General features: G+C 40.4%; 1 protein-coding gene across 5 annotated transcripts in view; it reads left to right on the top strand.

Annotated features, from left to right (window-relative positions):
• Rxfp1 (relaxin family peptide receptor 1) overlaps positions 1–14,349 on the top strand; it is a 120,600-nt gene that overhangs the window by 40,372 nt on the left and 65,879 nt on the right. For 2 of the 5 annotated variants that reach the window (XM_051199472.1, XM_051199470.1), the window contains exon 2: positions 494–631. The exons of 2 other annotated variants lie outside the window; for them this stretch is intronic. In XM_051199472.1, the coding sequence (XP_051055429.1) occupies positions 494–631 (138 nt within the window). Of the gene's footprint in view, positions 1–493; positions 632–14,349 lie in introns of those variants that run through there. One more of the 5 variants, XM_051199475.1, reaches the window with a different exon arrangement.

Here is a 14,349-nt window from a genome sequence, read left to right as displayed (position 1 = left end):
CACTAAATTCTTGATTAAAATAAATAAATAAATAAATAAAATCAGAAAGCTTTCTATAGAAGGCAGGAGTCGAATTGAAGTTAAAGTATAAATATACTTTCATTAAGAGGGAACTGAAGAAACATTCTTAGAGTTGAAAGCTGAACACATGGTTTAGTGGTGGAATGCTTGCCCAGCATGCAATAGGTCATAGGTTCAATCCCCACCACTTTGGCACTCACAGAGGGGCAGGGCAGGGGAGTGGACAAGGAAAGAGAGGCTGGCAAGAAAATCCTAGGAAAAGAAGCTAGTCAGAGCATCCTAGTGAGGTAGAGGTTCTGGAGAGCAGCCACAGCCATTGGTGGATGGTAATGCCAGATTTCTCCACTAACCAGACCAAGTTCCAAATGTGTGGGAACTATGGGGGGGGGACTACATTTGGTGCTAGGTTTCTGTTAACCTTCTCCAAATGTCCTCTCTCTCACTCTTGCTCTTTCTCTCCCCCCCCCCACAGTCACTCCTGGGAGCGCACAGAATGTAAGCTGTCCCCTTGGTTCCTTCCCCTGTGGGAACATCACCAAGTGCTTGCCTCAACTGCTTCATTGCAATGGTGTGGACGACTGTGGGAACCAAGCTGATGAGCACAACTGTGGTGAGTGAGGAGCAGAGTCACAGCCAGCCAGGCAGGCCTGGCCACCGCCACCAGACAGAGAATTCAATGCAGAGCCCTGCTGACCATTGATTTGCTTTGATGATATGCTTTGTGAAAGAACTGGTCGGCACAAGACACCCCTAGACCAAGTTCTCAGCACAAAGGAGATGGGTCTGTCCCAGAGGGGCAGAGGGCAGGGAATAAAAGACAAAGGACATAGAGGGTGAGGGAGAAGGGAAATGGAGCAAGGGAAAGAGAGAGGGGATATGTCCCCTAGAGGACAAAGGGCTGCTTCTAGATAGGGAGGAGACAGGTGCAGCCCATCGGCAAATGGCAGTTTATAAAGGGAGAAGGGGGAGCCCTATATTGGGATGAGTTGGCTTGCTTTGGTTGGACAGGCTAATTAGTTGAGCCAAAGGGGGGCTTTTGATAGCTGGACTTTTATACTTTGATAGCTGGACCTTGGTGGTCAGCTGCAGGAGAAGGAAGTGACCAAATAAGGGAATAGACTTTGGTGGCTAGCTTTAGGAATGCAGTCTAACAGTTTATCAAGGCAGAGGGAATGGAGGAGAAGGGCAAGGCCTTCCAGAGCCATGTTTGCCTTGCTTGGGCCTACTAGAGTCTTCTGCCTCTCTGTTTCTGTTAATACAGTGATGAACTATCACATCCAGCTCCTACTGTTTTATTGGTTATAGTGTTTCCCTCAGGAGTTCACATAAGTAGTTATTCGGCACATTTCAGTTGCTTTAAGCCAAAAAAAAAAAAAAAAAAAACCTGCAGAGCTCATGGTGTCAAACTTGAAACTAGGGTCTCCAGAGACTGATTCTAGGAACCTCATTATGCAAGCTTTTGAGAACACTTCTGAACTTCTGTGTGCCTCAGTTTCCCCATTTTGTAGAAGGGTTTAACGATTGCACCTGCACTGTGAGACTTTGGGAAGACCAGGAGAGTGCCAGGCAGAGGACTGGGGACTCCCAATGTGTTAACTGTTGTTCTACTTAACCATCATTGAGCCAGGAATGTGACAATTGCTGAAAATGAAAGTAGGTCAGTGAGACTTTCTTGTCCCAGAAACAACCTGCCCTGCAGCCTTATAAGGCCAGTGAGAGAGGCTGTTGGCCAAGTTAAATATTTAGGAAGATAGCTTGCAATCGATATTTTTGTTCAAATTTCTAAAACTTTAAAGTATAATTTTATCAAAAGATCTTGAATGCCCTGAAGCTGGTTCACTGCAAAATGAATCTGTTCATCAATATGCAAGTTAATAGTATTCTCACTTGTGGGAAAACATGATACTATTTTTGGAAGATGGAAACTTACCTACAATGCTAACATTGTACGCACTGTGTAAATGATAAGCCTGTGGGAAGCCTTGCTGCCCGACTTTGAGCACTCCAGTTTTACAAAGCAAAACTCTCTTTTCAAATAGAACTGGAGGAAGACAAAGCTTAAAAACCTCCGATCTGTGTAAACTTCATCCAGCTTGCATCATAGAACTAATGTTTGAGCCTCAAGAAACAGGCCATTTCTTGTAAATGGAACATGGTCACAAACAAACCTAAGTCATCTTCCTGAAGGGGTATGAAGTCACTATTTTCATCCAACTCCTTGCATGTGGGAATAGCCAAGAGCTGCAAAGGGATAACAGTTCCCAGTTTCACTTCCTAAGCCTCCTCAGTCTGCGTGTCTCACCTGGGTTAAGGGGCTAAATAGCAAGCTGTAATTTCTCTTACTTGGTGACAATTATCATCTGCCTGATTACCATGCCAAGTGGACAGAACAGAAGCTGGATTTAGGCAAGCAGTCAGTCACTGAGCCACACCCTCCAGCTTTAGGCTTTTAGTTTGTTTGGTTTGGCTTTGATTTGATTTGATTTGATTTGATTTGGGATGTCTTGTTTTGTTTAATACCTTTCCCTGGTTGTGTTTTCACAACTTCTGAGTTTGGAACACTCTACATAGGTAAGGACATCAAATGTAGACACTTAACTGGTGGGTGAAAACCACACTTACCTTTGAGTGAGCTGTCAGCAAACATTTCAAAGAATAGTATTTGCTAAAGTAACAATATCACACTGTTCTTAAAAATTAAAATGTAGCTATGATCTGCATGCTGCCAGTCCCTTTCCTCTGCACCTGCTTGTTATTTGGACATAGACCAAGGTGGAGTCCTATCCAGTAGAATTGTTCCAGGAAGCAAATGCCTGGTAGCTGTCTCAAATTCACCAGTAAATGCAGATCTTCAGCATAAAAGAAACTCTAGCTTTAGTGGTAATATTAAAGAGACCATATTAAAGAATAAAAACAATAATATATATCAGTCCTTGTGGTGATAATCTTTAGTCAGTCACTTTCCTCAAGACTCCCCAATCAACAACTCAAACAAAGACAATAAGGTACTGAATACAGCTGGCTCAGCCTCCAAGATTCTACTTCAATGCTGCCATGGAAGGTGGAAAATGACCCTTCTTCTCTATTCTAGAAAATGGAATAAAAGAGCGCCTGTGGCCACAGACAGGTAAAATGATTCAATGAAGGCTGGAGATATAGCTTAGCAGTCAAAAGCATTTGCTATTCTTACAGAGAGTCCAAGTCCAGGCCCCTGCACCCATGTCAGGTGCCTTGAAACAATCTCTAACTCCAGAGCTCCAGAGGATGATTCCTTCCCAGGGCAACACACAAGCACATGTATGCATGCACAGAAACAGAGAGAGAGAGAGAGAGAGAGAGAGAGAGAGAGAGAGAGAGAGAGAGAGAATCTTTTTAAGAGGAGTAAATGAGATGCTACCTGGGAGGTTTTTGGCAGAACACAGATACAATGCATTTGTGTTCCTCCCCCCCCCCAAGTTGATGCATGAGAATCCTACCCTCCATCGTGTTGAAATGTTAACTCTGATCAAACCTCTAAGATGTCCAAGTACAAGCTGCTGCCGTCTGTCCATGCCAGTATAAGTTGGAACGCTCAGGAAGGACATAAGAATTTCATCACCATCTGTAGAGGCAGGTGATAAAAACTAGGAGCTCCAGTTATTTCTGCTTCATGTTGTTCTAATATCCCTAGCCAGCTGTGGCTTTTTATTTCTTCTCTTTCTGGTATCTGGAGAATTTTTGCTCCCAAGGCTGCTCACTTTTAAGACATCAATATTTAAATTCTTGCTAATGCTAAAAAAATTAAACCAGAAATTTGGTCCTTTCAGAATATAAACTTTCATTAATATTTGATGAAGCAGTATTAGATACATTTCCAACTATATAAAACTAATATGTTTTAGCCTACGTAGATGAGATTAATCTATGATCACTTTCAATTAAAAGTATATTTTAAATCAGATGTCCTTTTTTAGCGAAAGAAGACATTTTTCAATAATTAGAGAAAAATTCAAGGTAAAACTTAACTCAAGATTCCAGTATTCAGGAGGCAGAGGAAGCCAGATCTTTGTGAGCTGGAGGCCAATATGGTCCATAATTACAATGGCTAACATTATCAACTTGACAGGATCTAGAATCATCTGGGGAAAAAACCTCTGGGGACATCTGTGAATGAGTATCTAGATGGGGTTAAGTGAGATGAAATCACCCATCCTGAATATGTAAAGCATTCTTCTATGCCTGAGGCCCCAATTACTTTGAGGAGGAAGTGAGCTATGGGCAAACATCTCTCTTTCCTGAATATTATTACAATATGACCTGTTGCCTCAGACTCCTGTTGCCAAGCTGGATTGTACCCTCAAGTTGTGAGCCAAAAGAAACCCTTCCTTCTTTAAATCGCCTTTGTTAGATATTTTGTCATAGCAGTGAACATTAAAGGTAACTGACACAGGAGCTAGAGAGATGGCTTAGCAATTAAGAGCACTTGCAACTCTTCCAGAGGACCAGAATTTGATCCTAGTATCTGCATCAGGTGGCTGGCAGATGCCTGTAACTTCGACGTCAGGAAATCTGGCTCCCCTTCTGTACACACACACACAGACAGATACAGAGAGAGACAGGGAGAGAGAGGAAAAGAGAGAATCTTTTTTTTTAAGTAGCTAATACAGAAAACAGGTGCCAGGAAGTGGCATCTTTGTTATGATAAACATGACCACATAGTTAATAGGCTGGAGGAATGTGGAACAGTTTGCAGGTTCAGGGTAAGTAAATTCTAGACCACTGTGAGAAGAGCATAATAGGCCAATCTACTGGGAGTTTGGGAAACCAGAATGCCAAGGGAAAGACAAACAGTAGGTCCAGCTCCTGGGGTTTCAGGAACAATTGGGCTAGAAGTCATTTTGGGAAAGATTCTGGCTTCATTCTACCTGTGTCCTGATCTTTAACTCTGACCAAGCCTCTAAGATGTCCAGGTATGTGCTGCTCCTGTCTGTCCATGCCATAGTCTTCGGGAACACTCTGGAGGGACAGCAGAATTTCATCACCATCTGTAGAGTCATGTGTTAAGAAGTAGGAGTGCTGCTGAATTCCAAAGTGATGGACATTCTTGTGAAGTGATGGAAATTCCAAAGCAGCAGAGTATTCAGGCTATGACGTGATGACCTATCACTGTCTTACCCAGATCTACAGTAAGATGGGAAAGAAAGATAGGGAAACTCTGAATCAAGCAAGGAAAGGAGTTTGAGGTTGTGGACAAAGACAGTGTGGCAAAAAAAAAAAAAAAAAAAAAAAAGCTGCATATTAGCACTATAAAAGATTAAACATCATGTTCTGCAATGGGACAATAGAAAAGGTGCCCTAAGCAAGATTCCACTCCATGAAGCCTCCAGCTTGTAAAACACTTAGTAATTTGGAATGGATGAGCCTAAACTAAGAATGCTTAATTCCTTATTCAAAAGCATTCACTAAAAGAGTTACCCAAGGGTCGACAGCAAACAGCAGTGGCTGCAACTATGGCCCAAGAGAACCAGACTACACCTGGAACTGACAGCAGAACATGGTAGCAACATCTATGTGATACTGATTTTATAGGCATGAAAGATGCAAGAGGGAGTATGTAGACTTGCAGCAAGATCCCTAAAAGCAGTTTGTGCATCTAACATGTGCTAGTGTAAGGAGATTCTGAAATGTCACTGCATGAAACTGGAAAGGTAGAGCCTACCCTGCAGTGGAAGCTCCAGGATATTGAGAGTGCCAGGACCATGGGATGTTCACTAAAGAGAACTGCAGACAGAGTAGTGGCAACCCAAGAAAGAGTATGCATGCTGAAGATGGCATGAAGACTAATAAACCCCTTTGGAGCCTAGATGATTCCATCTAAAGTCCTAGTGGCCAAACAGTGAACTGTAGGATTGGATCAGCAGGATTGCATCATTTCCCTCCTGGGCTTTGGTCTGTTTTGGTTTGTTCTTGCCTTGCTCTGCCCCCATTCTTCCCTATTGTAATTTGAATGTTTAGTCTGTGCCATTGTGTATTAGAATCACATGGGGGATATAAATACATACATACATACATACATACATACATGAATACATACACACACACACACATGAGCTCACAGTTAAGAATTTATCACTGGGTTTTGGACTTTTAAACAGTGTTGAATGTAAAAGACTACAGGGAAGTTTTCTAATTAGACTAACCACATTGTTCATTATTAGATGGCATTGAGTCTGTGAGTACAAAAAATGATACATTTGTGTGTCAGGCTTACAAGAGATAGACTCCAATAATGGTTAACATCAATTTGAAAGGATATAGAATTACCAAAGAGGAAAGTTTCTAGGTAGGTATCTGAGGTAGTTTCCAGATTGAGTTCACTGAAGTAGAAAGATCTACACTAACTGTGGATACTATTCCAGGGCTGGGGTCCTAAAATGAATAAAAGGAAAAGGGAAGAAGCAAGCTGAGTGCCAGCATCCATCTCTGTCTGCTTTCTGACTGTAGATGTAAGTTAACCAGCTGTCTTAAGCTGTGCTTCCATGCCACAATGAATTATACCCTTGAACAGTGAGACAAAATAAACCCTTACTTCTTTAAGCTATTTTTGTGGTATTTCATCCAAAAAATAAGAAAAGTAACTAGCACAATAACCAAGTATGAAGAATAAAATACCTAATACAAAACCATTAAAACATACTAAACCATTGAATACTTCCATGGACATAATTCAAGAAGGAAAGAAAAAAACATTTAGAACCTTTCAGTTGAATTCATGGAAATCCCCTTCTCTAAAAATTTAAGTAATGTAGAGATTACATATGTAATTTACTTAGATAAGAAAAGCATATTTCTCCAAGTTCTAGTATTTAATATAGTTCCCATATAATTTCTGTATTTTTTACTATGTGTCACTAATACAGTTTTCATCTCTCCTGAGACTTTTCATAAACACAATCTAAGTACAAACCAAAACAACAATCTGAAGTCATTAGAGTGGGGAATTTGATGTGGCAGTTACAAAGCAGAGAAAGAGAAACCTTTCTTTTTTGAGATAGAACTACCAGACACTTGGAGAATGTGCCTGCCTAAACACTGAGGGACTCTGATTACAAAATGTTGACAGTTCTCATTTAGAAATCACATATGTTCATTTCAAACTGAATGCCAACTCGGCAGTGAAACTGTAAAGTCAAATTTTGGATGAGTGCTGGGGTTGGAACCCAATAGTAGAGCTTTTGTCTAGCAAGTGCAAGGTCCTTGGATCAATTACCTTACATAGATCTATCAGATCAATTCACTACAACTAGATTTTTCACTTGAAACAGCCCTGTATTTCCAACATTTCTTTATGTTTTACAAATAGAGCCAATACACAGAGTGCCCTGCTCTCACTTCAACTATATCATCTCATTTGAAGATAGGCTGCATGCTCTAATATGGAAACCAAATCTTCTATAGACCAAATCATCATGCCTGTCCTTGCCAGACTTGCTCTTTGAACAGCTCTTGCCTCCTCTACACCTCTGTAGTGTCATCCACAGAAAATGAAGACATTTTGGTCTGTTTCCACATTAACATTTCTGTAAGCCATAAGGGAAATGACATGAAATCTCTTCTAGTGCATTTGGAATGATATATAGTAGTGAGAAAATGTCCAGCAATGCTTTCTGTCCTCTGAAAACCTAAGAATGTTAACTTATTCAGAAGCAAAGTGCTTGCAAAGATAATAACACAAGGATGATGACCATGCTTAGAAAGAATCATCAGGACGGACCCCAAAGCCAATGACAGTGTCTTTGCAAGGAAAAGGAAATGGCTGCAGAGATATAGTGGCCCTGGGCAGATAGAGCCAAAGGCCAGATGTTCACTGGCACACCAGAAGTAAGCAACAGACCAAGGAGACAGAGATCTGCTAGAGCCTGAAGAGAGCATGCAACACTGCTCGCACCTTGAGTTTAGATTCTGGCCTCTGAAACCATAAGAGAATGCATTTCCATCATTTCAAGCCACCTGATCACAGTACTTTGTTACAACAGCCAAGGCTGGGGACAAGAAATAGAAAAGGGTAGACTCTCTGTAGACCTGAGCCCTGGTCCAGATGAAAGCAATTTGGATTGGGGTGAACTCTAGACAGCATTTCCAATGAGGCATCCTAATCCTTACTGCACATTGTATAAACTCTCTGAAGATAAGTTCTCTTCTCAGATAGTTGTCCTACACTTGAAAAAAATTTTTGCTGGATAGTCTATGTTCTTTTATGTGATGGTCAGTTAAACGGTCACAAGGGAGGAACAGGAGAGGAACAGAGAAAAAGACTCATAGTGACAGGAAGCAGAGCGCCCCACAACCAGAAAGACATCAACATATTTAGGGAACAGACAAAAGAAGGGGAAGCCTTTTACCCCTTGGTGTGAGTTCCATAGGAAAGGAAAAGCAAACTGAACAGGTTAAGGTTGAATAACTTCACAGGGCTCCTTACTGTAGGAGTGGTCATTGGCTGCCTCTCCTCTCTCTATACCTGGGCTTTGATGTCTCAGGCAAAGGAAGCTATCTTCTGGGTCCATAGGGCCAAATAGATGAGCTCCTATGCTCCAGAGTGATGGTTTCATGTATAATTGGACTAAATGTATTTTTCATTATTAGATGGTTCTGAGCCTTTCTTCCATCTGTGTTCTTTGTTGCCTCTGAAATCTGGCTGGGCCCTGAATAGCCAGCTGTCCCAAGCCAGAAAAGTTAGTGGCAAAACATTACTGAGCACATGCACACAAAAATTAGTATAGAGTGCATGAGGTCTTTGTGAATTCAGTTTTACTAGTACTCTGCTGCCTTCCCCCTCACAAGCACAAACACAGGAGTGAAATAACAAGTTAACAGTAAGCAGAAGCTAGCTTTGAGAGCATGAAAACTGTACTGTGCTTCCTGGGGAAGCTCCCGGAAAAGATAAGGACAGGTGCTTATGTTGCAGCTGTGTTCTCTTCCTGTCCCTGTAACAGATTCCTAAGAAAATCAGTTAAGAAACCTACAAAGATGAGAGGTTCATTTTTTGTCTCACATATGAGTTGGGCCCATTCCAACCCATGGGTTCCAGTCCATGATTGATGGGCCTTGCCATAGCAAAGGCACATGGCAGAGCAAAACCACTCATTTCATGTCCAGGAAGGAAAATAAAAATAAGAAGGGATGACTGTCCTCCTCCAGGCAACTTATCCAAAGATTTGTAGACTTCCAACTAGGCCCCACCACATAAGAATCCAATTAGGACCAGGCCTTTAAAACATGGACTCAGACCTCAACTAGCCCTTTCCAAATTTTACCTTAACTGCATCTCCTTTGCCCCTCCCTCTAGACATCAATTGTTAATGCTGTATTTTATTTGGAAATACCCCTAGGCTCAAGAGAAACCATTTTTAATAGTTTTCTTTTTCTTACCTTCTTGGAGGAATTTGGTTTTATCTAGTAACGAGTTGTACCTAGATTATCTTCTATGTTTGAGTATTTTTGTGTGCAGACACAATAAAAGTCCCTTCATATGCATTCTTTCATTTCATCCTCAATGTAAACTGGCATGCTGTAATAAATGCATTCCATAAATAAGGAAAATGAAAGTGCCAAGATTACATAAGTCTCCTGATAACATGATTTAGTCAGAATCCCACCCCACCTAACTTGTGTGGTAACTTCTAATCATCCTAACAATTTAGGTAATCAACCTGTTAAGAGACAATGATTGATTTTGGTTCACAGCTTAAGAGGTTCTAGTTCATGATCAGTTTACCCCCATTGCTTTAGCCTACAGCAAGGTTATGATAGGAGTGTATGTTCAGAAAACTGCTCATAGTCAAAGGCTAAAGGGACTAGGGACCATTCTAAGTGGCCTAAAGGTCCCACTTAGTCCCAGTTCTCAAGAATTTCATCACCTCCCAGTAAAGGCATGGTCTAAGGACCAAGACTTTATTAACACATGGACTTTTGAGGGACACTTACCCAAACACAGCTGTTTCCTACCTTCTGTTTTTGCCTGGGTGGAAGAATGATGCCCATGCTGTTAATCGTTATGTGATTGCATTCAAGCAAATCTCTTGTTGATAAAATTTAAGTCAGATGGAGCTTTCCCTTACATGACAATTAAAACATTTAGAACATTTTTAAAGTCAAATGTTTTTAAATTTCTTTTTTACAAAAGTAGTGTATGAGAAATTAGAGATACCTCCAAATTTAAAATGGCAAATGTGGTAAGAATAAGAGCTGATGTCTTTACCATAGTTGCCAAATATAAGATACTATTCTAAGTCTGCAGTTTGCCTCATTTAACCCTCATGACAATCTTTGAGAAAGGAACTGTTGTTCCTTTACCTTTAAAGTAGGGAAGTTAAAGCCTTGAACTATGCATAAACTAGAAATGTCAGCTCATATTCCCAAATGAGTAACAGTCTTTATTCATGCAAATCTTTCTCTCTGGCCAAAGGTTGTTTCTATTACAAGCTCCCAACCTTCCAAGAGAGAAAAACCAGTTAAAAGATTCATCTATTTCATTTCTACTAGGATTGCAGCAGAGCTCATGTGTCTCTGGGGTGCCAGGATACTATATAGCACCCACAGGGACAGAGGTCTGGCTAGCTGTCATCTAGAATCCCTGAGATATGCATGAATCAATTTGGTCTTTTGCCATAAACACCTCTGGATAGTCACCTGCCTGTCACAGACACCTCCACACCCAGTCCCTCTTGCCTACATACTTAGCCCTCAAGGGATCAAAGGAAACATTTTGTTGTTCCTGAGCTAGCCATACCCCTCAAGAACCTTTGTGGTCATGTTGATGCTCATCTGTCTCAGCCCTTGTAGCCACTTCCACTCTGCTGCTCCATTGTCTAGCCAGGCTCTGCAACAATTGCCTCATGACCCCATGCCACCCTGCTCCAGAATCCAATGTGGGAAATGTGGTCCATAATTAACCTAGAAATGAAGGATACTTCAGCTGTCCTTTTTTTTTTTAACCTAAGTTTTTTGTCCCTTTTGTGAACAGAAAAGCCCAAAGCTTCTCTTTAATGTTCTTGAAAATGTCTTGTCAAATGTCAGTCTTAAGTATTAGAAAATAAAAGTTCAGGAATTTAGTTCTTCTGTGAACCTTTGAACTTCTGTGTCATCCTTTTCAGATGACATAGGTATGAAAGTCTAGCTGCCTAAAGCAGGAAAACTGGTAACACCCCAGAGAGTTCTTTTGACACTGGCTTGGCATTTACTAATCTACGAGAAGTAGATAAGCAGTGTCTATTTAGGGGTGTGATGGTGATGATATGTACTTTTAATAGGATTACAAAACTGAAGTATATTCAGGCACTCTTTCAATGTTAATTTGCCCTGCATTTAAATTTCAGAAACACTAAATATTCCATAGCTTCTTAAATAAGTTTCTTGTGCTGATCTTAGGAGGATGACTGTACCCACTGGTGTGATACACGAGTCAGTTCCCATTTCAGAATACTCCACTAAAATTGCTGGCTTGTCGTTTTTTGTTGTTGTTGTTAAAAAAAAAAAGAAGAGGTAAAGTGATGTGGGTTGTAATTCTTGTATTAATGTACAGGCATGCTTTGGGTCTTTGTATCTTTGGGGGACTAAGAACTGACACTAGAGTCTAACATAAGAGAGCATGGTCACTAAGCTATGACCCAGCCTTCTTTCTACCTTGATCTTCAGACATGACCCCAAGTTTTCCAGACTGGCCATAAACTCACTCTGCAGCCTATGCAGGCCTTAAACTTTGTGTCCTCGAACTTGACCTCCCAAGTAGATGGAATTACAGGCCTGTACCACCATGCCCATTTTATAATCATGTGTTTGGTGTTCTAAACTAATTGGTTTTATATTTAGTAGTCTCAAAAATATAAGTAGCAGAACCCTTGGCTCTTCTAAAATTGCCAGTCTGATTTCCACTTACAATATGCTTGTGTTTATCCAACAATGTTCAGAGCCAATCACAGTAGCACTCAGCTATTGTCTCAGATACTGAAAGACTGGGATAAAAGGATAGCTTGAACCCAGGCATTTAAGGCCAGTGTAGACAACAGAATGAGATGATAGATAGATATATAGATATATAGATAGATAGATAGATAGATAGATAGATAGATAGATAGATGGTATATATCTATATGTGTGTGTGTGTATGCATGTGTGAAGAGAAAATATCTAAAAGTAATAAACAAGGCATGTTTGAATTATCTCTGTGATTTTCTTCTTAGAACATATCTCTACTAGATAAGGAGTGAGGGGCAGTATTTCTTTTTTGTGGCCTTAATTTTCATTAAAAGATGCTTAGGATAATGACACACTCATTGTCTTGTTCAACTAGTTGCCTCTAGTGGCACTAAGACAACGCACATGGGCATGTGCATCCCATACAGCAACTTATTATTATTCTTAAAATTCAAATAGATACAATAACATTCAATTGAAATACAGCTGTTTTGACAAACTGCTGAACTCAGCCACACTGCATTACCAGGCTCAGTCTAACAGTTCAGGGCATCTCTCTTTTCAAGGATAATCTCTTTACAAGTAAAAGATGCTCCACTCTTTTCCAAGAATGGGTGCTGAAAGTTGAATGACTATGTGAGCACCAAGAATGCTCTGGTTTGCATATGTCCAGACCTTACCAATGAACTCCTACTTGTTTATCAACCAATAGGATGTATGCTTTCCATCTATCAAATTAATTCCTTCATCCTAATGCTTTATAAACTATCATCAAATGTACTTCTTCATCTTAATGAAGAAGCAGACCATTGAACATGGAAGAGCATCACACCCTACTTTGTTCTAGGTTCTTCTCTAATGAAAATGTAAGTCCTTCAAATTTTAATTATTCGAAATTAAGAGCTGAATATTTCATAGTGGTAAAGCACTAACCATGTACTCAAGATTCAGGGTTCCAGCCTCAGCACCTCTAAAGAGAAATCCAAACAACTGGGAACCCAGAGGCAACCTCTGAAATCTAGGGGAGGCCTCTGAAGTATAGGGGTCCATGTACAGCTAAGTCCCACCCTCAGGCTGCTGAACGATTCGTCCTAAGCCTCACTCCCCAAAACAGTAATCTAAGAAATCTAAGAATAAGAGGGAGTGCCTAGAAATCTCCATATTTTTAAACACAAACCAAACAGGATACTAAATCCTGTTGTGTTTTAAAATTCCTTCCTTCCCAGTGGAGCCAATTTTAACACCCCTCCATAGACCTAGAATGTGCTTTTTCAATATCAGGCATGCAATCCAAAGCCCAGAAATCTATCTGCCTTCCACTGAAGTTCTCGGGTGCTGCTGATGCTGCTGCGGCTGTGGCTGCTGCTGCTGAGCACCCGGGGCTACTCTCTGATCTGGACTGGTTCTCTGTCATGCAAATGTAAGAGCAAACACTCTCCAAAGCATATTAACATAGTGAAATAAGATAATGACATCACACAAAGATGTTTTTCACTTTATTGTACTACCATATATTAACACCAAGTGGGGACATGGGAGGCAATACTTTCCAATCACATCTTCGTATAGAATTCTCACAAAGAGCCCTGGCACAGTAGATAAGAAAGGCTTGGTGTATCTCTATAAGTTAACACACCCAAGGAACTTGTACCCACCCTCCTTTTCCACCTAAACACTATCTTGTCTCCACCCTTCAAGGTCAATGCCAGGGAAGTCTAAAACTAGCATAGTGGGTGCATTCTCTTGAATTCAAATTGTTATGTCAGGCTCACTTTCCTGTAGAGGAAACACAGCTGATACTTGGTGCAAATGAAATACAAGTGGTCCCAACTTAACAATAGTCTGCTACATTTTTTTCAACTTTACAATCATGTGACAGTGGCATACATTTGATTTTAAGAAAAATATATTGAATTCTGAATTTTGCTCTTTTCCCAAGTTGTTAATATCCAGTACATTATTTATAAGATTGGACAAGAGTAGTGAGCCTTGGTTTGATGTCAAGCCACCCACATGTAGGGAAATGTCCAATACTGTAGAGTGTTTTGTGTGCTAACATGTGATTTACAGTATTAGATATATTATTTGCTTTTTAAAATGTTTTTCATTATGTGTATTCATTGTACATGGAACTGTATTGTAGGAGAACATTTTCGTGTAGTATATATTGTACATTGAGCATGACCCCCACCCAAAACCTCTTTGTTACGATTTCTCAACCATCTCCTTACTCCTCTTTACCCCTAGAAAGTTTCACTCCACTTCCCATCATATAAACAAGTGTGATTTAATGTGTCTATATAAATTCTAGGAACCAAATATGGATGGAATCCTGTGATATTGTCTTTCTTCAGGTGGCTTAATTTCCTGCACATG

This window comes from Phodopus roborovskii, unplaced genomic scaffold (genome assembly GCF_943737965.1).
Source record: "Phodopus roborovskii unplaced genomic scaffold, PHOROB, whole genome shotgun sequence".
NCBI lineage: Eukaryota > Metazoa > Chordata > Mammalia > Rodentia > Cricetidae > Phodopus > Phodopus roborovskii.
The sequence above is the reverse complement of the archived record's forward strand: the minus strand, read 5'-3'. Positions and strand labels throughout refer to the sequence as shown.